Source organism: Dendrobates tinctorius, unplaced genomic scaffold (genome assembly GCF_039654945.1).
Source record: "Dendrobates tinctorius isolate UK_male_01 unplaced genomic scaffold, ASM3965494v1 ptg000187l, whole genome shotgun sequence".
NCBI lineage: Eukaryota > Metazoa > Chordata > Amphibia > Anura > Dendrobatidae > Dendrobates > Dendrobates tinctorius.
The window spans coordinates 2,614,136-2,640,518 of record NW_027361854.1 but is presented as its reverse complement, the minus strand read 5'-3'; the positions used below and the strand labels follow the sequence as shown (position 1 = coordinate 2,640,518).

At 42.6% G+C, this 26,383-nt stretch overlaps 1 protein-coding gene across 1 annotated transcript in view; it reads right to left on the bottom strand.

Moving 5' to 3' along the window:
* Positions 1–5,621: 5,621 nt before the first annotated feature.
* GDF11 (growth differentiation factor 11) overlaps positions 5,622–26,383 on the bottom strand; it is a 512,606-nt gene continuing 491,844 nt past the window's right edge. The window contains exons 2-3 of the mRNA XM_073552226.1: positions 19,551–19,924; positions 5,622–10,879 (exon numbers count right to left, since the gene is read on the bottom strand). Of these exons, the coding sequence (XP_073408327.1) occupies positions 10,499–10,879; positions 19,551–19,924 (755 nt within the window). The 3' untranslated portion in view covers positions 5,622–10,498. The remainder of the gene's footprint in view (positions 10,880–19,550; positions 19,925–26,383) is intronic.

Here is a 26,383-nt window from a genome sequence, read left to right as displayed (position 1 = left end):
CTATGTCTCAATATATCCAGGAGAACCTGGCCAGAGGTTATATCAGAAAGTCGGTGTCGCCGGCTGGTGCAGGGTTCTTCTTCGTGCAGAAGAAGAGCGGAGAGTTACGTCCCTGCATTGACTACAAAGGTCTCAACGCCATTACAGTTAAAAGCAAATACCCTCTCCCGTTGATCTCTGAGCTATTTGACAGGTTGTGAGGGGCCCGGATCTTTACGAAATTAGATCTATGGGGGGCGTACAACCTGATCCGCATTCGGGAAGGAGACGAGTGGAAGACAGCCTTTAATACCAGGGATGGCCACTATGAATATCTGGTCATGCCCTTCGGCCTTTGTAATGCGCCTGCTGTCTTCCAGGATTTCATCAACGACATCTTCCGCGATATGCTTTCCACCTCAGTGGTGATCTATCTGGATGACGTGCCAGTTTGAGCAGGAGTCCTTGCCGTTCCTGGACTACATCATCTCGGCCCAGGGGTTGGCTATGGATCCGGCCAAACTGCAAGCTGTAATGGACTGGCAGGAACCACACTCACTCATAGCGGTGCAGTGCTTCCTAGGGTTCGTCAACTATTACCGCCAGTTCATACCTCACTTCTCCACACTGGTAGCTCCTTTGGTTGCTCTCACAAAGAAAGGAGCTAATCCTAACACTTGGTCTGAACAGGTCTCCAAGGCCTTCTCGTCTCTAAAATCCCATTTTGCTGGCGCTCCCATCTTACACCGTCCCGATATGGATAAACCGTTTATCCTGGAGGTGGATGCCTCGGTGCAGGAGCAGCCCTTTTCCAGAAGGATGCTCAAGGTCGGAAGCATCCCTGCTTCTTCTTCTTTAAGACCTTCTCATCGGCGGAGAAGAATTACTCCATCGGGGACAGGGAGCTGCTAGCAATGAAGTTGGCCTTTTCCAAGTGGAGACATCTCCTGGAGGGAGCCCGGTTTCCCTTCCAGGTGTATACGGACCATAAAAATCTGGTCTATTTACAAACGGCCCAGCGCTTGAACTCTCGTCAGTCGTAAATTTCTCAGCCATACAGTTTCACATGTTCTGTGGTACATTTCTGTGATGTTTAACACTCCAATAAAGCTTTAAAAAATGAACTGGATTACATTTCTCATACATACACTATTTTGTTGTCTGGAGTAAATTTCTGTGATATTATCTAACACTACAGAAAGGGTTAAAAAATTGGTAGGATTACAGCTCTCATCCATAAACTATTCAGTGATCTGGTGTATATTTCCTGTGATCAATTTCCTATTTTTTAATAAAGAAATCAATTTTGGTTTACTTAAATTATATATATTTTTAATTCTTTTTAAAATTTGCATTATATGTAAGTCATTATATAGAAAAAATGTTTCTTAACTTTTTTTTTTCCTGTAAAATGCAATTTCACGTATGTTTGGAATGTTTTATTGTCACTGCTTAAAGTGGAGTAAAAGTGTGACACCATTGTTCTCCGCAGCTTTGTGGGAGTCAGAGATGCTTTCAAGGGTCTTCCCCATGTTGTTATTCTTCCATTCCACACTTTTCACATCCATTTGAAGATTTTCACTGCCCCTAAGACCTCTTGTTGGGTCTGCTGGAGAAAAGCTTGGGTTTCCCATTGACTCCCATTATACTCGCTGCTCAAAATGAGCATGCAAGTATTAGGAATTGCTCGGTTCGTGCAGCTACCACCCGAGTATTTTAGTGCTCGCTCATCTCTATTACTCTTCTATGCAATTTTTTCAACTCTACAGCATCACTCTTATGAAATGGTAGAATAGCATTAAGATTATATTATTGTCTCCTGAGTCCATGACAACACTATCATGAGTGTGGCTGCTCGTGTGCGATTTGCTAATTTGCTGACAAGGCACTTCTGATTGGATCTTAATAGAATTTTTAATAAGAGAAATAGGTAAAGAATCTAGATGGCACGTGACCGTATATGAGTGGTCACCTGACAACCTCTGAACTACCAAGTAGAACTGAATCCTAACAGTTTATATATTACACACTGTTTTGGAATTGGCATGGTGCAATACCAGATATAAAATTGCCATAGCCTTGAAAAATGCTTTAACAAATTCTCAAAAATAGTTCCTATGATAAATGACAAAGTTCTATAATTCACTAGTTCACATTTGGAGGCTATGCGCAACATTAGCTTTGCAACTAGCTGCATGTGGTCATAAAAAATGTACATAAGAGAAAAAATACATAAAATAAAAAATTAAAGAATCTTAGCTCCTTTAGGATTGTTGAGGATTTATGTCCCGAATCACATTAGAATGAAACACCCAAACAAGTCGATATCAACAAGATTGGCTGACAGTCTAATGTGTACAGGGGACCCCGACTCTCCCTTGACATATGAGTTCGGGTGAAATAAGGACTTGGAATGCCAAATTTTGCATTGTCAACCTTTTTGCTCTCTAAGTGATAAGCCGCCACCAGAGTTGTCTCCCAGCGGCTTTCTTATAGAGAATATAAGAGCGTTCAGCAGAGGGAGAAGTTGGGCGAAACAGCTGCCACCTGTATGATCAGCTACCCAACATGTACGGAGGCTTAAGGCCTCTTTACATTTAGCGATGCACCAGCGATCCCGACCACGATACGACCCGGTCAGGATCGCTGGTGCATCGCTAAATGGTCTCTAGTGAGCTGCCACACAGGCAGATCTCACCAGCGATGTAGCGATGCTCGGCGGTCGTACTTGCCTTTCAGACGAAGCAATGTCCGCCGTCTTCCGCCCACATCCATAGCTCGCTCGCCGGCGCCAGCAGGAAGACGACGATGAGAAATGGACGTGGACGATCTCGCGCAATCAGCGATAGCCAGCAGGAGAGCCGGTCGGAGGTAACATGTAGCGATATCGCTAGCGATATCGCTGCTGCATCACAAAATCGGTGACGCTTTAGCGATATCGCTATGTGTAAAGCCCCCTTTAGTTTCATTGAATTCTTTTGTTCACAAACAATTCCTTTATCTTATTTGCTTTAGCCACATCAGACTAGTATTTTACTTTTTGTATACTGATTTTTTAAATGCCCCTTTCTTGCTATTATATTGTCTTTTTTTAACATTAGAAGTAATATTTTCCTTTCACTTTTGATTTTGTCTTCAGAGGGGTATTCCCAGCTCCAAGATCCTATCTCAATATATAGTAGGTGTATTAATAATAGCATTTGCAAATACCTCCAAGTAGAAATGTTATATAGTTGTTCTGATTCGCGATGTCACTTACTCCATTTGCATATCATTGCTAGGTATCACTGGTTATGACCACTAACAGTTAACTTACTGTAACTATATTAGTGGTCATAACCATGGAAACCTACTGCAATGCTCCGCACCTATACTACATTTCGAATTGGAGGTATTTGCTAATCTTATTATTATTATTATTGTATCCACTATATTCAGATTGGAACTTGGAGATGGGAATTCTGCTTTAAGTAAATAAACAAAGTAATTTTAATGTAATTGTCTTTTTCTGTATCTTTGTTTAACACCAGTTTATGTGCTCAAGTGCAATCCCCAAACTGGGTAATTGACCTTAAAATTAAATGGTTGTGTCCTTTCGGCATGAATTTGATTATGACAATATGTTAAAAATAAAATGAAAGAATGGTTGCCATTTCTAAAATGTTTCCTGATATTTTATTTTGCTATGTATTTCAAGTCACTGCACCAGTCTGAATAGGCAGCACAGCATGGAAACCACTGAATGGCCTGAAAGTGTACCTGTCCTTTCACACAAAACTTGTTGCATTACACTTACCATTGTCTAGTGTCTGATCTGCTCCAAACTGTAAAACTACCTTTTTGTTATTCCTGTGTGATGAGCAACAGGTGGAGAAGCAAGTATAGAAGAACAATGCCCTGCCCCCTCTTCTTGTACTCTGTCTCAACTTCTCTGCTGATGGAGATGGATTGCACATGGCAACAGACAGTGGACAGCAAGTTAAATTGAAGGGAGAAACCTAGCATTTCTTTGGAGTTATGTTTATGGGGTAAGACCAGGACTTTGGAATTGGTAAGAAAAAGTTCCGACTCCAACTAGTTCATAAACAGACAATGACAACTAAATATAGATCAATTATATAATTGTGTTATTATTAATATTGTAATGTTGTTACGATACAATATTAATGACAGCTACTATTTTTTTTTAAAAACTGATGTCAGAATCTGTAGATTTCTACTTATTCCAACTTCTTCCAAAACTAGCTCTAACCCTGACTCCATGACCCAGACTCCACAGACAGGGTCATGCAAGCAGGAATCCCAAAGGTATGGTTAAGCTGAAATAATGTGGCACCAGAAATGATTTCTTCTGTAACAGCACCATTGATGTCTTATGATTAAAACTGCCCATCATCTGATATTTCTCTGATAACACAGTGTTATTGTCACTTGACCATTTCAGCCAATGGAATCATTTGTAGCTCATGGACCCCAAGGCAAAAGCTCCAACAGTGCCCACATTATTGCAAGTTTTTAATAGTATTGGTCTTCCATATTGACCAAACTGATTTTTTGGGCCATTTTAGGCTCCAGGGCCCAGGTGTGATTGCAACCCCTGCGCCAATTGTGGTTACGTCCATGGTTGCAGCCAATCATGGGCCTCAATGGTATTATGACAGAAGAACATAATCATTACTGGTGCCTGCACAGACCACTGGAGTAGCATTTGCTGGATCCATGGGGGTCACAGATAGTGACTATAGCTGTTTGTTTGTTTTTTGCTATAACAATGCCCCCGGTTAGGCCTCTTTCACACTTCAGTTTTTTGCATCAGTCAAAATCCGCCAAAAGGACGGATGGCGGATCCGTTTTAGTACTGATGCCAATGGATGCCACCCGTCCGTTTTTTTGACGGATCCGACAAATGAAGAATTTTAAAGGAATCGCAGCCTGGAAAAGGGGAGAGAGAGAGAGAGAGAGAGAGAATTTTTTTTTTTTGTCCGGCACCCAGAAAGAATTTCGGGTTAAATGAGTGTCTGGAGGATCCGCCAGAGAAAAAAACATTGCAAGCTCCATTTTGAAATCTTTGAGGATGGTGACGGACAGCAACTTTTGGCGGATCCGCAAAAAAAACCGGATGCAACGGACGGCAATCCGTCACAATCCGCCAATAATGGAAGTCAATGGGGAAAAAAACGGATCCTCAAAAGAAAATTGAGGATCCGTTTTTTTCAAAACCTGGTGGATTGTGACTGATTGTAAAAAAGTGAAGTGTGAAAGAGGCCTTACACTTGTCTTTAGCAAACTCCTTTAATGTACATTGCAGTTTAGTGCCCATTGTTGTAAAAATGAGTCTGTTCTTTTTTTACCTGAAATTCATTCATAATGTTGCAAGTATTTCCATGTAATATTATTCTTTTTATTAATGTTACCTGCACAATCCAACCGGTGTGATTTTAATTTTTGTTTATTATCTTTCCACATTATAATATTTTATGAAGTTCAAAAATATGTTAGATGACTTTTGAAACCTATTAGCATGACTATATAATTGCTATGTAAAAATGATCTTTCCATCAGTTGGGTTATAGGCTATTGGTTGAATGTGTTTCCCCAGCAGAAATAAAATACGGTAACCCAAAGAAATAAAATCATTTGGCTATATTAATGCACTTTATTGTACAAAACAAAGTCTATAAAAATGAAGGAAGTGGTACTAAGATGTATGAAATTTACAATAACAAGTACTAAAACATATGATAGAGTTACACCATTTATACACAACATGAGGAGCTTGAAAATCATGTTGTTTCTCTCTACCGGTAGAAAGTCAGCCGTTTACAACCATTATTGTGTTGCATTAAGATTTTTAAACTGAGATTGAATCATCAAAGAAATATATAGAGTAATTCAAGATAAAGCAGACGGAACCAGTAATTTACGAAACAGGACAATACATAATGTACAAGTGATTGGCAACTAATATTACAAAGGATTATACTTATGACACGTAATGCTGACTTGGTGCTGCAAGTCCAACCATATTTAATATTTGCAATTCTAACATAAAATCTAAACTAATACGCTTACGTTTTCATGATGGATCTGTTTTGTAAAGCGAAACTTGCCCTAACAGCTTGTGTACCATGATTTAATAATATACATTGAGATCACATAGACATTTTTCAGTTCTTAGATATTTAGGAGCTATGGGTTCTAAAAAAAATGTTGTATAAATGTGTTCTAAAAATGTTGTATAAAGTCATTGAACAAGCGCATTTAAAAGGGAAATTCCATTTGAAATCAGCCTCGCCTGCCTAATTTCTGTAGATATGTAAGACTCAGAGACAAAAATTCATTCTAAAAAAAACTGCATGTAATGTTACAGGGAGGGGTGCAAAATTTTAGACTATCTTGCCCAGCGATATCGCCTGTGACTACTGGGCTCCAATGAAACTTCTGTAACAAGGCTTCCACCCAAAAATGTTCACATCATTTACAATACTGACCTCCTGATGTAAATCAGTGGAACCTTTCAGGCAGTTGAACCTGACCTTGTTTTTCCTTCTTGCCATGCTGATATACTGCAGCTAATGTTTCATTGCTTTAATAGTATATCAGTTTATCCACCAAAAGTGGTACAACTGACTTATCTTAGGGAGGTACTAAAGAATAGCATAGAAGAACTATCCCAATTAACAGATGTGTCCTTTCTTACCTTTCCTCTTCCTTTGACATATCCAGAGATGAGTGATGCAAGATGACCAGCTTTGCAAAAACACTATTTTACTATACTTGGTAGTCATTTAGGCACTATGTGTCAACGTGTGGCCACCCACAGGTTGTGACGTGGATTGTAGCTTGTCAAAGGTTTTTCTAGCACATCACAATAATTTATTAATTTTGTATAATGAAAAGTTGTAATCTTTAACAGATTTCATGGAAAAGTAAGAGTAGACCCATTTGCCCCAGAGATAACATGAGATACAATGTCATTCTTTGTTTGGACTGTCCAAACAGCTCAATTTTTAAGATACTTTGGAAGCTCAGGCCAGCCCATTAAGACTCCCTGACCCACCATGTCTCCAGAAAAGTGACCAAGTTGCTACATAGCCAGCCAAGGCTTAGAAGTTTTACATCTTTCTTAGAAAAGGTATAACTTTAATTGCTGCTTTTATGGAAAGATACATTTGAAATATATCAATCCTCTAGAGAAAAATACAAGTGAAAGAATAAATTGACAAAACATTGGTGTAATTATATCTGCAATATACATTCAGAATAACTTCAGAAGACCACCTCTTGGAGGAGACCTACACTTCTATTTACACCAGATGTCTTGTCAAAGTTTTCATGTTCCACCAAATACTATTCAAAGTAGCCATCATCATGGGAAACGCCTTTTTTGTAATGCAATTTTTTATGGTCACCTCAAAATGAAGTTTTACTGTCTTGTGCCTATGCCTTATAAACATATCTGTAACCAATTCATGTCCTAATTTATTTGGACTGCTACATTAAACTGAACAATACCAATGGGGGATCCCACAGTTTGTCCTTGGAATAATTTACATTAGTTAAATATTGTATTAAATTAAACATAGAATTGAAACAGTATTTTTGTGGAAAAGAAACACTTTTTCAGAAAAGTCACAGCACCAAGTTTCCTTCATAGGAAAAAAAAAAATTCCTTTCCAATATAGACAATTATATGACAACATGTCTACACAGATCTCGCACACAATTCTGTATGGGAGAAATATGAGTCAACAAATATACATAAATTTACACACACAGATAAGGCAAAAGATCTAATGTCCCACTGGTAAGCAAATGTTCCGTCATCAGAGTATCTGTCATTGACTAATGACGGTATCATTGGGCATTGTCATTTTGGCAGGTCGACACAGAAAAGAAAAATCCTCCTTGCATCTTCTTTTCAAAGAGCTGGTGTAAAAAAAAAATCCATCTGTTAAGAGCATCCAGCCGCCAAATGCGAGCTCAGTAAATGGTGTGTGCTTTTGCATGTAGTTAAGAGAACATCAGGTAATGATAGCAATAATGGTTATATTGTAGCTCAAAGCTTGAAGCTGCAAAAAGATCTGTTCACTGATTACAAACAGTCAAGTAAAGTTTGTGACCAATATCGTCCATTAAAGTTTGTGAAGGCTTGCACATCAACACAGGGCTTAATTAGCATTTGGCATACGGATATTATCACCCCCTAAAGTAGGCATTAGTTTGTTTTCTTGCTTTTTATAATAGCAGGGAATCACCTTGCAGCAGAAAACAACCTTTTTTCCCCCAACTCAATACATACCTGCTACAAAACTGACTCACACAGATAAACATACACAAATAAATGGTGGACAGTCCCAGCTTGGAAGGAACTACCTCTAGTAGTCCTGGATGTACAAATCCGATGCATGTGGGTGCTTACAGTGCAATGCCTCCTAGAAAGAATTTACAGCATCTGGACAACCTGTCCCTTCAAGTCTGGAGCCTGTTGGAGACTAAACAGGAACAAAATAAAAATGGCATCTCTTCTTCCACTGGTCTAAAGACCTTCTATAGTGCAAATGATGCCATTGAACCCCCCTCCTGCCCAAAATAAAAAAAGTGATCCTTTGGACCCCCATTGCTAAAGAAATACCCAAAGCAAATATTTCAAAAATTAAACTGAATCTATAGTCTGAGATTTTCTTCTCTACATATGTGAAGTATGAAATACACGGACGAATGCCTCCTCTGCCCAAGCTTTCATTCCTCACAGCTAATTTTATTGCTGATATTAGATTTGAAGTTAATTTGTTCCTCTTTAAAAAATGAAAAATAGAATCATTTATGTTTGTCATTTTTTTTTTAACATTGCGAATGTACCAAATGTACTATAAAAGTTTCCAGAGCCTATTGTATAGTTACTCATCTCTCCTAGTCAATACAATTTAAAGCTATTTCATTTGAAATCCAGAATTTGGAGTAAAACCTATATATTTGTATATACTGTAGATTTTGAACAGAAAAAGTCTATTTAAAGGACATTTAGGGACCAAGGCACTGAAGTCGGAAGATACTCTTACTATGGCTGCAAACAGTGGTTAAATATGTGAACAGCTCCATATCATTTATCGCCACACATCACATAAAAGAATTGATTGCTTTCTCACAGTGTCCTAAAATACCCACGTAGAAGTGCAAGTTTAGATAGGTACCTAAAACATTTTGTAATAATGCGACTTAAAAGTATTGGGTGACTTCAGATAATATGGGTGCCATGGTGTAACAATTTTGGGAGCCCCTTTTGAAAAACCCAAAAAAAACCACACAACTAGATATATAACAAAACCAAATAAGAATTATAACTATTGATAAGTGCAAGTTGATTGAAGAAATAGAATGGGCATATTAGGATAGAATGAAAATAGAAATAAACTGAAGTTTACTGGTCTGTATATCACAAGCTCATGACATAAACCAATTAACAAAAACATGATAAATAGGAACTTTACTCAAATCTGATGTTAGCCCAATCCCTGAGAAGCATCAACACTGTGATTCCTTGTGATTTCATACTCACTGGACTGCCATAGGATGAAAATCCAGTCTAAAAATTAACAATTTTTGGTCAGAGTTTCTAGTTTATTATATTTTCCAATTTTAAAATGAACCTGTTGGTTGCTGATCCAGACCTTTGCCATTGATTTTTAAACAGGATTCCTGATACATATGCTACGGCATATGACCGAGGAAAGGACAAAGACGTTATAAAAGTGGAAACTTACAAGGAATTCTTTATTTAACTTATGCTTTGCATTTTGTATTGCACAGAGCAGTAGACGCAGGCAACCTCCAGAGAATATTCTTCTGGAGTTTCCCTTTAAGGGAACAGTTGCAAAAGATTGAAGATAGGAGGGAACTTCGAGTGATTTTAGGGAGGGTTACGTGTGAGTGAGTAGAACGCAAAGCACAAAGCAATCCATGCAATGTACTTCCGAGAAGACCAATTTGAGAGAACATTTATAATGCAATAGGAAGTTGTCAAGTGCAAAACAGATCTTTTTTTGGCCCTAGTTTGCAAACAACAACTTGCAAGAAATACTAAAAAAAAATGAAAAAAAAATCTTAGAAGTGAATATATCCCCTTCATACCCATGAAATTTGCATTTTTGCACAATGATTAGCTTTCACTGTAAGCTGCCTAAATGATAGCAGGTCTATTTCATCCCATGCAATATGACACATCATGATTTGAGCTGCTACTTGCTTTTTTTCATCATAGTTACATAGGAATGGGCCCAAAACAGAGGTGCCATATTGACCAGATGTAAAGAAAATGGCAGTCATCGCAAGAGCTTAACTAAATGCAGAAATAACACATAAAAGTGTCAAATATCTAGCGTTTTAACTAGGTTTGGATAAAGGAAGTGGCAGCATATATACTGCACCATCCCCAATACCAGATTTTGGTCTGCTTGTACCCTTGAGAGAAAGAAAAGACTTGAATAAGAGTAGTTATAAAGGACAGAGAGCCAAAGTCTTAAGAGCATCCACAACGATCTACGACCATTCCAGGGATCTTGCCATAAATAATTTGTTGTTTGTCATTAAAATATAGCATATTAATGGGTGACATTTTGGTAGGGGTACAGCAAGGACCGGCGGACCCCCGTGGATTTGCTTGTTGGACAAGATGAGTGTGGGGGTACTTTTGCATGAACATGTATTCACACTGGCCAGAACAGTAGTTGGCTTTGTAACGTTTGGGAGCAATAATCCAGTCCCAGCCAAAGGCCTCAAAGTCCACAGTAAGCGGATAGCGGCAGCAACGTGACTCAGTAGAGTGCTCATCACAGTCAAGACCCAAGTTCCGCCTTGATCGCTTGTTGTTCTCCATAACACGCAATTCCATAAAAGGGTGCTGTATGGGAAAAAAATATGCTTAAAAACAAAGCAATGTGGAAAGTAGGGAAGAGTTAAAGTAACATTTCTTATTATTAACACATTAAAATACTTCCTTAAGCCAATTTCACATATCAATATTCCAGATGCAAGTTCCAACCCAACAATGGGTCTAAAGAGCCAAGTTTTTGGGAATCTATGAAGCTGTCAGTTCAGATACTCAGACCCATACTCAGGCCACAACTTGCATCCATAATTTAAATTCACATTATTTGAAATTGAAGAAATATGGAAGCCATGCATCAGCTTGGTGTATTTGCTATGTTTCTGGATGAGAAAGATGTTATTAACATCCTCAAATTTCTAGTTGTATCTTAGATTAAAGGGAGTTTAAAGTCATAATGTTCATCCTCCGGTTAAATTCCTTTAAGCACATGTAATAATCTAACGGGAAGTGCATCTGCGGGGATAAAATTGAAGTTATATTTTGGCCTATTGTGGTTTGCTTCTTATAATTGTGGTGGCACTGGTGCAGTGAACAATCAGCGCTCACTAGACAGCACTAGATACTTATAAGCTATAATTTTTTATACAGTACTGTGAAAACATTTTAGGTAGATATGGAAAAAATGCTGCAAAGTAAGAATACTTTAAAAAAAAGTGTTGATAGCTTATTTTTATCAATTAGCAAAATGCAAAGTGAATGATTAAAAGAGAAATCCAAATCAAGTCAATATTCGATGTGACCATCATTTGCTTGAATAAACAATTCTTCTAGGTACATGTGTACATAGTTTTTGAAGGAACTCAGCAGGAAGATTATTTCAAACATCTTGGAGAACTAACCACAGATCTTCTATGGATGTAGATTTGGGCAAATTCTTTTGTATCTGTTTGTAATCTCAAACAGACTCCAGACTCGATGTAGAGATCAGGACTCTGTGAGAGCCAAATTATCGCTTTCAGGACTCCTTGTTCTTTATGCTTAAGATAGTTCTTAATGACACTAGCTGATTGGGATGGTTTTCCTGCTGCAGATGCCTGCTTTATGGTATTGCATGATGGATAACGTGTATTAATCAGCATTGGGGACACCATTAATCCTGGCCAAATTGCACTCTATCATGCTTCACTATTGCCTGTAAACACTGTGTTAGGGTTTGCGGATCGCACCTAATATAAATTATGAGAAGGTGCGATCGCAACCAGGGTCCACCATGCGGTAATGGAAAAATCACAGCTAGAGAACAATGGTGGAGTGTAGCCACGAGTAAGCACCGTAAACACACCGAGTTAAACGTCACTCGATGTGAACAGAGTGCAAGGCGTCTGACTCTGTTACTCCACAGAGCAGTACGACAACTGAGAGCACTCTAAGCTATGCCCTGTTAGACTTCACATGAGCATAGTGGAAATGACGCTAGTGGGGTTCCTATAACTCACCCCCCACTACGCTGGTGATTGAACCTGCTCTGACACACGGTGGCTTTTGAGCCCGTGCCTGAGGACACCCTTGTGCAAACGCTAAGTTCAAGCGGGAGTTCCCACCCTACACTGCCTGTCTAGAAAACACTCTCGTAGTGTTATTAACGGCACACATGTATACAGGGTGGTAACTGACCCACCAACACACACACAGCAAATATGTATGATCTTAGCGCACCGACGGGCACGCCAAAGATCCTTTTATACACAGTGCCAATCAGACAGGACCTTGCTAGTGGACCAATCTGGAGCCGGCACAGGACCTGAGCAGGTGACGGCCGACCACCAATGAGAGGTCGCCACATCACGAGCATGCTCAGTAGAGTGAATACTGGACTTAGCCTCAGGAACAACTGCTCGCCGCTGTCTATTGCAAGTTACCATAGCTGGACCTGTATCATAAGTTGAGGATCCAAGAAAAGCACTTCTGAGCATCCGCGCTGCTTTAGTGATAAGAATTCTTCAGAAATCCATATAAATCTTTCAAGTTCTTTATTATATGTACTACAGAAACTACGCGTTTCGAGGTGACAAACCGCACCTCTTCTTCAGGTTACAGTACAGAGTTGTGATCAGTCTATACAAATGACAGCTTTATATGCTGTGTGGGCGTAACCCCCCGTTGTGAGAAAAGGGCGTCAACCTGCACATGCTGCACATAAAGATATTTGAAAAAAACAAGCAAAGTGACATATATATATAGAAAAACATATATTCCGGATAGTGATAGTATTGTCTATCCTATTCAGACAATCAATACAATAACATGGACTTTTATAATTAAATAAAAAGAAATATATGAAATATGTAGAACACAAAAAAAAGGGAACAAGACAGGATAAGAACCAGTTTCATTGTGGTGAGTTTGAGACAAATGTCTGGCGGTTTCACCACTGTGCTATCATGAGTGATGAGCTACCAGTGGTGAGGAGTAGTGGTAGTAGTTTCTTTTTATTTAATTATAAAAGTCCATGTTATTGTATTGATTGTCTGAATAGGATACACAATACTATCACTATCCGGAATATATGTTTTTCTATATATATATATGTCACTTTGCTTGTCTTTTTCAAATATCTTTATGTGCAGCATGTGCAGGTTGACGCCCTTTTGTCACAACGGGGGGTTACGCCCACACAGCATATAAGGCTGTCATTTGTATAGACCGATCACAACTCTGTACTGTAACCTGAAGAAGAGGTGCGGTTTGTCACCTCGAAACGCGTAGTTTCTGTAGTACATATAATAAAGAACTTGAAAGATTTATATGGATTTCTGAAGAATTCTTATCACTAAAGCAGCGCGGATGCTCAGAAGTGCTTTTCTTGGATCCTCAACTTATGATACCTAGTGGACGCTGTCCACCTGCACGAGCTCTGCAGCAGCTATATGACTGCAACAAACGTTGAGAGTGGTTGTGTCTGAACACAACCCATAAAGGGTGAGTACTCCAGAGTACTTTTATATTTTAATTGATTTATACCAGGTGAAGCCCTATGTCTGCGCCCCCTCCCTTGTTTTCTCTTATACATAGCTGGACCTGGAGAGGCAGCGGTAACAAAGCACAGAGCCCGAGTCTGAGCAAGATGCTGAAACCGATGTCTGCTGAGTAGCATCTACTGTGGTCAAGACTGAATGGGAGACGGCAGGAGAAGATAAGGCTTAGGATCCATCCTGTGCAGAGGAAGAATCCCGGTGCCTAACACACTCATTATTCTACCACTTTTCAGGCCTTCTGTGAATAAACTGCCTTCTGTTAGAGCCAAATATTTAACATTTTGTCTCATCAATCAGAGCACCTGCTGCCATTTTTCTGCACCTCCGTTCCTATATTGGCATGCATAGTTGAGTTGCTTTGCCTTGTTTCCATGTCAAAAGTGAGACTTTTTGGTCACAATTCCTCAATGAAGACAACTTCTTGCCAGACTTCTCCAAACAGTAGATGGGGGTAGTTTGTTCCCAATGGTTGCTGCTAGTTCTGTGCTGATGGACGTCTTATGATTTCAATGGTATTTGACCTTGGGTCTTGTTGCTGTGCTCAGTCTTGCTATGAAGCCTTCCAAAACCTCACCTTTATAAAAGACTTTGGCTGTTCCTCACACAGCTTTGTTTCACACACAAGTGTTTCTGTTTCCACCTACATATGACAATAATGCTCATTTTCATCTTTTGTTGTGTAATTGGTTTCTCATACACCTAACAATAATTTTACAAAATCCCTGACTTTGTGCAAGTATACCTAGAAGAATTGATTCTGTTTTGAATGCTAAGAATGGTCACACCAAATATTGATTTGATTTAGATATGTCTTTTGTTCATTAACTTAGCATTTTGCTAATTGATAAACTATTAACACTTCTTTAAAAACAAAAAACAAAAAAAAACATACTTCTTTTGAATCAAATTTTATACTCCAGCCTATATTTTTTGTACTGTATTGTATAACTGGGAATATTTATCTTCTTTTTTTTTCTTTTACTGGTACAGTTTGTTGCTGTGGAGAATTGACCTTGTTGTGATTCAAAGGGTTTTTCGTAGGTTAATACATGCAATTATATCATATGAAAGTAATTAAACAATTAAAATGAAGTTATTAATATGATTACATGTATGCAGTATATATATACTGTATATATATATATACAGTATATATATGTGTATATATATATACAGTTGTGCTCAAAAGTTTACATACCCTGGCAGAAATTTTGCTTTCTTGGCCCTTTTTCAGGAATATGAATGATAACACTAACACTTATGGTTAGTGGTTGATTGAAGCCTTTTATTGTCAAACTACTATGTTTTCTCTTTTTAAATCATAATGACAACCCAAAACATCCAAATTACCCTGATCAAAAGTTCACATATCCCATTTCTTAATACCTTGTATTGCCCCCCTCTAACATCAATAACAGCTTGAAGTCTTTTGTGGTAGTTGTGGATGAGGTTCTTTATTTTCTCAGATGGTAAAACTGCCCACTCTTCTTGGCAAAAAGCCTCTAGTTCCTGTAAATTCCTGGACTGTCTAACATGAACTGCGAGCTTGAGATCTCCCCAGAATGGCTCAATGATATGGAGGTCAGGAGAATGACATGAGCACTCCAGAACCTTCACTTTGTTTTGCTGTAGCCAATGACAGGTCAACTTGGCCTTGTGTTTTGTTTGTGTCATGTTGGAACATCCCATGCGCAGCTTCCGGGTTGATGATTGCAAATTTGCCTCTAGTATTTGCTGATAACGTGCTGTATTCATCTTTCCTTCAACTTTGACCAAGTTTCCTGTGCCTTTGTAGCTCACACATCCCCAAAACATCAACGATCCACCTCTGTGCTTTACACTAGGAATGGTGTTCCTTTCATCATAGGCCTTGTTGACCTCTCTCCAAATGTAACATTTATGGTTGTGGCCAAAAAGTTCAATTTTTATCTCATCACTCCAAATTACCTTGTTGGAGAAGTTGTGAGACTTATCTCTGTGCTGTTTTGTGTATTGTAGGCGAGATATTTTGTGGCATTTGCACAGTAATGGCTTTCTTCTGGCGACTTGACCATGCAGCCCATTTTTCAAGTGCCTCCTTAGGCTATGTGCACACGCTGCAGTTTTTGCTGCGGTTCCGCTGCGGTTTTGGCCGCAGCAGAACTGCAGCAGTTCTGCAGACAGTGTACAGTAGCATGTTATCCTATGGGATTTACATTCTGCTGTGCACATGCTGCAGATTTTTAACTGCGGAAAAGCTGCAGTTTTGAATCTGCAGAAAGAATTGACATGTCAATTCTTTTCTGCGGATTCTGCTGCAGTTTACCATCTCCTCCATTGTAGAGATAATAAACCGCAGGCCAATCCACAGGTAAAACCGCAGGTCATTTTACCTGCGGTTTTACCTGCGGTTCCGCAGATAAAAAATCTGCAGACCAATCCGCAGCGTGTGCACTTAGCCTTATTGTGCATCTTGAAACAGCCACACTGCTAGTTTTCACAGAGTCCAGTTTCAACTTCTGTGCATGTTATCAGGGCAAAATCACCAGGGTATGTAAACTTTTGATCATGGTCATTTGGATGTTTTGGGTTGCCATTATTAGTTAAAAAGAGAAAACACAGTAGTTTGACAATAAATGGCTTCACCCAACCACAATCCATGTGTCACAGGGGAGTAGGGGGGAAACAGCAGACCAGGAACCAGGGCCCCTGAACTGCCCCTCAGGCTAAAGGGGGTGTCCTGACTTTCCTTAACTTGGGGGTACACTTAATGGTAGTGAGGCCCAAGTCTCTGACCTGTCCCTATCTCCTGTTTAGCCCTGAGATAAACCCCCAACCCCCTCCCCAGGAGGTGAGACAGGGAAAACGTGTACTGCACCAATAACTCACAAGGAAAGATACGACTGACACCTAAGGGTAAAATAAACTGAAGAACAAACTTAGCTTTCTCTGCAGCCAATGCTCCCAGCAGCAGAGTAAAGGCCCCGTTACACATAACGATGTCCCAGCGATCCCACCAACAATCCGACATGGATGGGATCGCTGGGACATCGTTAGGCTGATCGCTAGTGAGCTGTCACATAGACAGTCCCTCCAGCGATCAGGACCAGCGAGCTCGCTGGTTTGTAATGTAAACATCGGGTATCCAGGAGCCGCGGCTCTTGGATACCCGCTGTTTACCTTGGAAACCAACATACACGCTGGTTTCCAAGGTAAACATTGGGTGTCTATGAGCCGCACGGCTCCTGGATACCTGCTGTTTACCTTGGAAACCAGCGTGTACGCCGGATTCCAAGGTAAACAGCGGGTATCCAAGAGTGGTTTTGGCCGCAGCAGAACTGCAGCAGTTCTGCAGACAGTGTACAGTAGCATGTTATCCTATGGGATTTACATTCTGCTGTGCACATGCTGCGGATTTTTAACTGCGGAAAAGCTGCAGTTTTGAATCTGCAGAAACAATTGACATGTCAATTCTTTTCTGCGGATTCTGCTGCAGTTTACCATCTCCTCCATTGTAGAGATAATAAACCGCAGGGAAAACCGCAGGCCAATCCACAGGTAAAACCGCAGGTCATTTTACCTGCGGTTTTACCTGCGGTTCCGCAGATAAAAAATCTGCAGACCAATCCGCAGCGTGTGCACTTAGCCTTATTGTGCATCTTGAAACAGCCACACTGCTAGTTTTCACAGAGTCCAGTTTTTCAGCTGATGTTATTTGTGGGTTTTTCTTTGCACCCTGAACAATTTTTCTGGCAGTTTTTGTTTGTCTACCTGACCGTGGTTTTGTTTTTACAGAGGCCCTGATTTTCCATTTGTTAATCACAGTTTGAAAGCTGCTGACTGGCATTATAAATTCCTTGGATATATTTTTGTATCGCTTTCCTGTTTTATACAGTTCAACTATCTTTTCACGTAGATCCGTTGACAAATCTTTTGCTTCCCCCATGACTCACAATCCAGAAACGTCAGTGGCTGGATGAAATATACAATAGTCTGTCTGGATCCCAGAAACTCACTCAACTTTTATGCACACACACTGATTACAGGCAAACAGGTCACAGGTGAGGATGTTACCTTTAGTGGCCATTCAAACCCATTTGTGTCAACTTCTGTGCATGTTATCAGGGCAAAATCACCAGGGTATGTAAACTTTTGATCATGGTCATTTGGATGTTTTGGGTTGCCATTATTAGTTAAAAAGAGAAAACACAGTAGTTTGACAATAAATGGCTTCACCCAACCACAATCCATGTGTCACGGGGCAGTAGGGGGGAAACAGCGGACCAGGAACCAGGGCCCCTGAACTGCCCCTCAGGCTAAAGGGGGTGTCCTGACTTTCCTTAACTTGGGGGTACACTTAATGGTAGTGAGGCCCAAGTCTCTGACCTGTCCCTATCTCCTGTTTAGCCCTGAGATAAACCCCCAACCCCCTCCCCAGGAGGTGAGACAGGGAAAAAGTGTACTGCACCAATAACTCACAAGGAAAGATACGACTGACACCTAAGGGTAAAATAAACTGAAGAACAAACTTAGCTTTCTCTGCAGCCAATGCTCCCAGCAGCAGAGTAAAGGCCCCGTTACACATAACGATGTCCCAGCGATCCCACCAACAATCCGACATGGATGGGATCGCTGGGACATCGTTAGGCTGATCGCTAGTGAGCTGTCACATAGACAGTCCCTCCAGCGATCAGGACCAGCGAGCTCGCTGGTTTGTAATGTAAACATCGGGTATCCAGGAGCCGCGGCTCTTGGATACCCGCTGTTTACCTTGGAAACCGACATACATGCTGGTTTCCAAGGTAAACATTGGGTGTCTATGAGCCGCGCGGCTCCTGGATACCTGCTGTTTACCTTGGAAACCAGCGTGTACGCCGGATTCCAAGGTAAACAGCGGGTATCCAAGAGCTGCGGCTCCTGGATACCCAATGTTTACATTAGAAACCAGCGTTCAGCATCGATGATTGCTGGTCTCTCGCTGCCACACGATGCGTGATGGCCAGTGGGAGACCAGCGATCAAAAAATGTCCCAGGCCGATCGAGCACGATTAGCGATGCCTGGAAGGGGGGCCGGTCGCTGATCCCCGTCACACACAGCGATCTCGCTGGCAAGATCGCTGTGGCATCACAAAATCAGTGATCTCGCTAGCGAGATCGCTGTGTGTGACAGGGCCTTTAAGACACCAGATGGAGGTTATGGCTGAAGTTCACCGCACACAGCCAGCTCCTGACTCTAGCTTGGTTGGTCTCCAAAAAGGAAAGAGTATCACCAACAGTGAACTGCAGCACCAGGTGTCCTTATAAAGGGAGTTGGGAGTGGCACCCACCTGCATAGATAATCATAATGCAGTAACACCAGCGGCCACCGGGGGAAAAACCCACCAGTAGATTAACTACAGTTGTGGTAACACCAGCGGCTCCAGATAAGCTGCAACAGCACTACTCCAGATAGCTCCTCTCTTCAGAAAGAAAAAAAGTTTATATGTGAGCAGCCCAAAACTGACACAGATCCAAAAATGGATTGTGACTCCATGAGTGGAGATAAAGGTTTGGTGTTATCATTTATATTCTCTGAAAAAAGGCCAAGAAAGCAAAAATTCTGCCGGGGAAAACTTTTGAGCACAACTATATACACACATACAGTATATATATATATATATATATATATATATATATATATATATATATATATATATATATATATTTTAATTTATGGAAAATATACCCACCAGCCCTTCTGCTCCAGGTCCAAGAGAAGTGACAGCAAGATCGTTTCCATTAGGGTCAAAGGCATTAATCTCAATACCCCAGTTGTTATGTGGCTGCTTGAACCAGTTTTGTAACACATGCTTAAAGTCAATACTTTGCCAATGGCCTGTACGTGAATGTAAGTCAATCTTCAGAGATCTAATGCGAATGTGTTTGCTGCCTTCTTCGGTTATAGGCTTCAGGCGCAGGATCTGCAGATAGACTGTAGAGGTGTGCTGCACAGGACGCAGATAAACCCATAATTGGGCTTTTACTACCTTGGTGAACATAATTTTGGGGCTGAAGTTGAAGTAGCAGCAGTGAGGGTTCCCATCCAATCTCACAACTGGGTCAGCTGTAAAAGGAAGAGAAAGAGTAGTCATAAGTGAAAGTTGGGAATGCTGCCACTTTAAAAATTGTAACATTGTAACAAACATTTACATTTTGTTCTATGATGTAAAAGGGGGTGGTTTTTGCTCCAGAAATAACTAAACTTATAGTTATTAAAGGAGGAACCCTCCCTGCACCTCTGTTGAGGTCCGATATAAACTATTAACGCCAAACTCGACTATTAATAATATCCAATTAATAATGCCTCAAATGCCTCAAAGTTATCTTTTCCTTATTATATACTAGCTGAGACAAAACAATGTAACAATAAAGTATTTATTACACACATAAGTCTACAATCTATTACATACATATATATTTATACCCAAGCTGGTGACTATAAATATATATACAGTATATATACACATATACAGATACTACAGCACGAACACAGTAATATCACCACAATATCACAGAGTAAAAATGCACGATTAACTGCCCAAATTACCCAAATCACTCATACAATATCAGCTCTCCCATTCAGGGGTGGGATTCAGCGGGTTCTCCCCGGTTTGGTGGAACCGGTTGTTAAAAAAGCAGCCGGTTCCCCGAACCGGGGAGATCCAGAGCCGCGATCCGGTCCTGTAGGCAAGGAGGGAGGCGGAGGAGAGGAGGACTATCTTGCTCAGCCTCTGCAGCGCTGGAGTGGATACCGCACGGTGCGGGCTGGCGCATTGATACAACGCACAGGCACATGAGTCACGTGACGTCGTGCTCTGTCTGCTGCTGAGTCCTGGACAGACAGAGCACAACACAGTACACCCCGGCGGCGGCACGCACAGTGCGCACTGATTCATTTTTGGTGCTGAGGCAGATGCAGTGCGTGCGGCTGTTATTGGCGGGTAAATCTGGAGGAGCTCGCTGGAGGAGTTACTACCGCCGCTGCCCAGTGAGCTGCCTGAGCCTGCCCTCAGCCCCTGGAGGACACTAGTCTGTGTGTGTATGGTACACAACACAGGCCAACACCAGGTCAGTTGTTTTGATATTCTGTATGTGCATTGCTGCTGCCTATTGGGGGCCTGTGTGTGTGTGCTGCCTACTAGGGACCTGTGCAGTGTGCCTGCGTAATGGGGACCTGTGCCTGCCTATTGGGGACCTGTGCCTGCCTTGTAGGGATCAATGCTGCCTATTGGGGACCTGTGCTGCCTATTAGGGACCTGTGCCTGCCTATTGGGGACCTGTGCTGCCTATTGGGGACCTGTGCTGCCTATTGGAGATGTGTGCTGCCTATAGGGAACAATGCTGCCTATTGGAGATGTGTGCTGCCTATAGGGAACAATGCTGCCTTTTCGGGACCTGTGCTGCCTATTGGGGACCTGTGCTGCCTATTAGGGACCTGTGCCTGCCTATTGGGGACCTGTGCTGCCTATTGGGGACCTGTGCTGCCTATTAGGGACCTGTGCTGCCTATTGGGGAACTGTGCCTGCCTATTGGGGACCTGTGCTGCCTATTAGGGACCTGTGCTGCCTATTGGGGACCTATGCCTGCCTATTGGGGACCTGTGCCTGCCTATTGGGGACCTGTGCTGCCTATTGGGGACCTGTGCCTGCCTATTAGGGACCTGTGCCTGCCTATTGGGGACCTGTGCCTGCCTATTGGGGACCTGTGCTGCCTTATAGGGAACAATGCTGCCTATTGGGGACCTGTGCCTGCCTATTGGGGACCTGTGCCTGCCTATTGGGGACCTGTGCTGCCTATAGAGAACAATGCTGCCTATTGGGGACCAGTGTTGCCTATTGGGGACCAGTGCTGCCTATTGGGGACGTGTGCTGCCTATTGGGGACCAGTGCTGCCAATTGGGAACAATGCTGCCTATTGGGGACCAGTGCTGCATATTGGGGACCTGTGCTGCCTATTGGGGACCTGTGCTGCCTATAGAGAACAATGCTGCCTATTGGGGACCAGTGCTGCCTATTGGGGACCAGTGCTGCCCATTGGGGACCAGTGCTGCCTATTGGGGACCAGAGCTGCCTATTGGGGACCAGTGCTGCCTATTGGGGACCAGTGCTGCCAATTGGGAACAATGCTGCCTATTTGGGACCTGTGCTGCCTATTTGGGACCTGTTGTGCCTATTTGGGACCTGTGCTGCCTATTGGAGACCTGTGCTGCCTATTGGAGACATGTGCTGCCTATAGGGAACAATGCTGCCTTTTGGGGACCTGTGCTGCCTATAGGGACCAATGCTGCCTATTGGGGACCTGTGCTGCCTATTGGGGACCTGTGCTGCCTATTGGGGACCAGTGCTGCCAATTGGGAACAATGCTGCCTATTTGGGACCTGTGCTGCCTATTTGGGACCTGTGCTGCCTATTTGGGACCTGTTGTGCCTATTTGGGACCTGTGCTGCCTATTGGAGACCTGTGCTGCCTATTGGAGACGTGTGCTGCCTATAGGGACCAATCCTGCCTATTGGGGACCTGTGCTGCCTATTGGGGACCTGTGCTGCCTATTGGGGACCTGTGCTGCCTTTTGGGGACCTGTGTACTGTTCTGATCTCATTCCAATTTATTTATTTTTTTTTCAACTGTTTGACTGCGCCCCTACCTGTATATATTTGAGGAAAAGGTGTGTGTAAATGGGTGTGGCTTAAAATGGGTGTGGCTTAAAATGGGTGTGGCTTTCCTACACACAAACACAGAACCTGTTGTTAAAAATTTGAATCCCACCACTGCTCCCATCTATGTCTTACTATCCCTAATGCTTAAGAGGAGTACAGGGCCTAGTAATAAAAGGTTACAGATACTACTTATCCATGTGTGTCCATCAAGATCCCAGGAAGCAAGAGATCAATAAAAAGACAGAGCCACATGTGTCTTGGCTATTTATGCCCAGCTAAAAAGAGGTGTGTCCATCCCCAGGTGTGGGGGATGATGTCCACTAAGATACATCCCTTCAATAAATCTGTTTGACTAGCACATGGCAGGTGTCATGATCCCAGTGCAGGTTTTGACCTGCACGTCAGGGGTTAATGTCTTGAGCCCAGTGCAGGCTTTGACCTGCATGCCTGGGGTTAATTATTGTGGCCTCTCTTTGGTTCAGGGAGAGCTTTTTACAGCCCTGGGAAACTCCAATCCCTGTCAGTTATACTTTTACCTTTGGCCGAGTGTGTTGACCCCTGTGTGCCTGTTTGTTGTCTTCTAACTTGCTTATATGGTTCTGACCGGGTTCTGTCCCCCGTTGTGAGTTTGCCTGTTGATTCTGTACTGCGCTACCCTCTCTGTATATGACTCCTTGCCTGTGCCCTGACTATTCTTTGCTCGCCTCTCTTGTACTTTGCAGCTATCTCCGTGTATGACTTACTGGCTACGTCCTGACTCCCCGTTCTGTCTATCCTCTAGTTTTGTCGCGCTATCTCGTGCTTTGACCCCAGTCTGTCTATGCCCCTTGGTAACTTTGTCCCGTAGTTACCCTGCTAGGAGTTTTCCTGCAGCTCCTAGCTCTCTGAGATTTAGGCCATGCCCCCAGCAGTCACGTGCTTTAGGTCCTGCTGGTCTGAAGCACGCACCTTCTCTGCTGCTGCCCGCTCCACAGGTATCGCTGAGCAAAGTTTGTCTTACTCAGGACATGCGCACTGGTTCAGTGAGCAAGTGCAGTGTGGTGTTCCTGACATTATAACTGACCGTGAACTTTTTTTTTCCTCACTTCTGCAGCATGGACCCAATGCATGCTTTTTCTGAGCAGGTGAAATGCTTGACTCAGTCACTGCAGAAGCTAAGTGTGGAACACCAAGCTCTGGCCCAGTCCCAACGGCAGGTTGCGGGCTCGGTTCCGGAGGTGCTTTCTGCAGGCTTTCAGCAGGTGGGGAATAGAGATGTCATTTTAGTCCCACCCGAATCTCCGGTTAAGTTGCCAGATACTTTGCTGGTAACAAAAATGAATTTAGAGCATTTAAGGAGGGCTGCAAGCTCTTTTTTTCCTTGAGACCCCACGCCTCTGGGGATGAGAATCAGAGGGTGGGGGTAGTTATGTCCCTGCTTAGGGGGGCCCCACAAGCCTGGGCATTTTCTCTTTCCTCTTCTGCCCCAGAGAGAGTGACTGTGGATGCATTTTTTTGAGGGCTTAGGGCTTATTTACGATAAGCATGAGCCCGATAGAGTGCGTTTGGCTGAGGACAAGGTGCTCAGTGTCTGTCAGGGGAAGCACTCGGCCGAGTGGTTCTGTTCTGAAGTTAGCTGTTGGGCAGCTGAGATTTCTTGGAGTGATGCCGCCCTTCGGGGACTGTTCCATAGAGGCCTGTGTGAACGTCTGAAGGATGCCCTGGCACTCCATCCTCCACCTGACTCCCTGGAGGATGCCATGACCCAAGTGGTTCGCATGGATCGCAGACTGCGGGCAAGAGGTGTTATGCAACTTGAAATACCATTATTCTCCAGGGGAGGTGAGACCCGGACTCTTCCTGTGGCTATGGAGGTGAGCGCTGTCACCTGTGAGGAGAAAAAAAGAAGACGCCGCTGGGAGAAGCAGTTGTGCTTCTATTGTGGGGAATCTGGACACTGGAAGGACTGCCCCTCCTGTCCGTCATCCTCCATGATGGCGGGAAACAACTAGGTCTGGGTAGTAGTCGAGGAGGCTACCCAGACCTTCAGGTACAATTTTCCTCACGTGCAAAAATAGTGCTTCAGGTGGAACTGGAACTTGGTAATGGTCCTATTCAGACTGCTGCTTTTGTTGACTGTGGTTCTGCTGTGAACCTGATTGATACCCGAATTATGACTCTTAATAAGATAGGGACACTCAGGTTTCAGGATCCTGTTAAACTTGTGGCAATTGACTCGTCCCCTCTTACCCAGGACGGTATCTGTTTCAGGTCTGAACTTTTTTCTCAAAAAGTGGGTCCCACTAATGTGGAAAAATTAAGCTGTCTTGTGTTAGATAACTTGCCTGCAGGACTGGTACTGGGGATGCCTTGGCTTCAACGCCATAATCCCTCCATTGATTGGGTGACAGTGGAGATCACTCAATGGGGATGCAAGGATAAATGTGGTAACCTGGGACACCTTTGCAGCGCTGTTAAATCCGTATCTATGTCGTCTGTCAGTCTGAAAGGTATTCTGGAGTACCTGAAGGATTTCGAAGATGTTTTTTCCGAAAGTGAGGCTGAGGCACTGCCACCACATAGACCCTATGATTGTGCCATTGAGTTAGTACCCGGAGCCAAGTTACCAAAGGCTCGATTGTTCAATTTGTCCGAGCCTGAGCACCAAGCCATGAAGGAGTACATAGCTGAGAGTCTCCGCAAAGGGCATATCAGGCCTTCTGTGTCACCCGTGGCAGCAGGATTCTTCTTTGTGAAGATGAAAGATGGTGGTTTGCGGCCGTGCCTCGACTTTTGGGAACTTAACAAGATAGCGGTTAGGAACACTTACCGCTGCCCCTCATCCCAGACTTATGTAACCAGCTAGCTGGGGCCCAATGGTTCTCAAAGTTAGATCTTCGGGAGGCCTACAATCTGATAAGGGTTCGGGAAGGGGACGAGTGGAAAACTGCGTTCCTCACATCAGAAGGACTCTTTGAAAACCAGGTAATGCCGTTTGGGTTATCTAATGCACCCACTATCTTCCAGAACTTCATCAATGTTGTGTTTTCTGACCTGATAGGCCGTTTTGTTATCATTTATTTGGATGACATTTTGATGTATTCCCTGGACAGTCAGTCTCACTTGCAACACCTATGGACAGTTCTCCAGAGACTCAGGGAGAACCAATTGTTTGTTAAATTGGAAAAGTGTTCGTTTTTCTTACAGGAACTGTCTTTTTTGGGGCTGATTGTGTCTTGTGAAGGGTTTTGTATGGATCGTAAGAAGGTGCTGGCGATCGCTGACTGGGTTCAGCCTCGAGATCTCAAGGGGCTCCAGCGCTTCTTAGGATTTGCGAACTATTACCGGAGATTCATTAAAGGTTTCTCACAAGTGGTTAAACCACTCACAGATCTTACCCAGAAGGGGGCTGATGTAAAAAATTGGTCTGTACTCGCTAAGGAGTCCTTCTCAGCTCTTAAGAGATGTTTCATGTCCGCCCCGGTGTTGGTCCAGCCAGACCCGTCCAAACCATTCATGTGGAGGTGGATGCTTCTGAAGTGGGGGTGGGGCCGGTGCTGTCCCAGGGTCCGGCCACCCTTGCTAATCTCAAACCCTGTGCCTTCTTCTCCAAGAAGTTCTCTTCAGCCGCAAGAAACTGTGATGTAGGCAATAGAGAACTTCTTGCGGTCAAGCTGGCATTCGAAGAATGGAGGCACTTTTTGGAAGGGGCGGCTCACCCTATCACTGTTATCACGGATCACAAAAATTTGTCATACCTTGAATCTGCTAAGATGCTTACTCCTAGACAAGCCCGTTGGTCACTTTTTTTTTCACGATTTCAATTCTCCATTACTTTTCAATCGAGGTCCAAAAATGTTAAAGCTGATGCCCTGTCCAGAAGTTTTG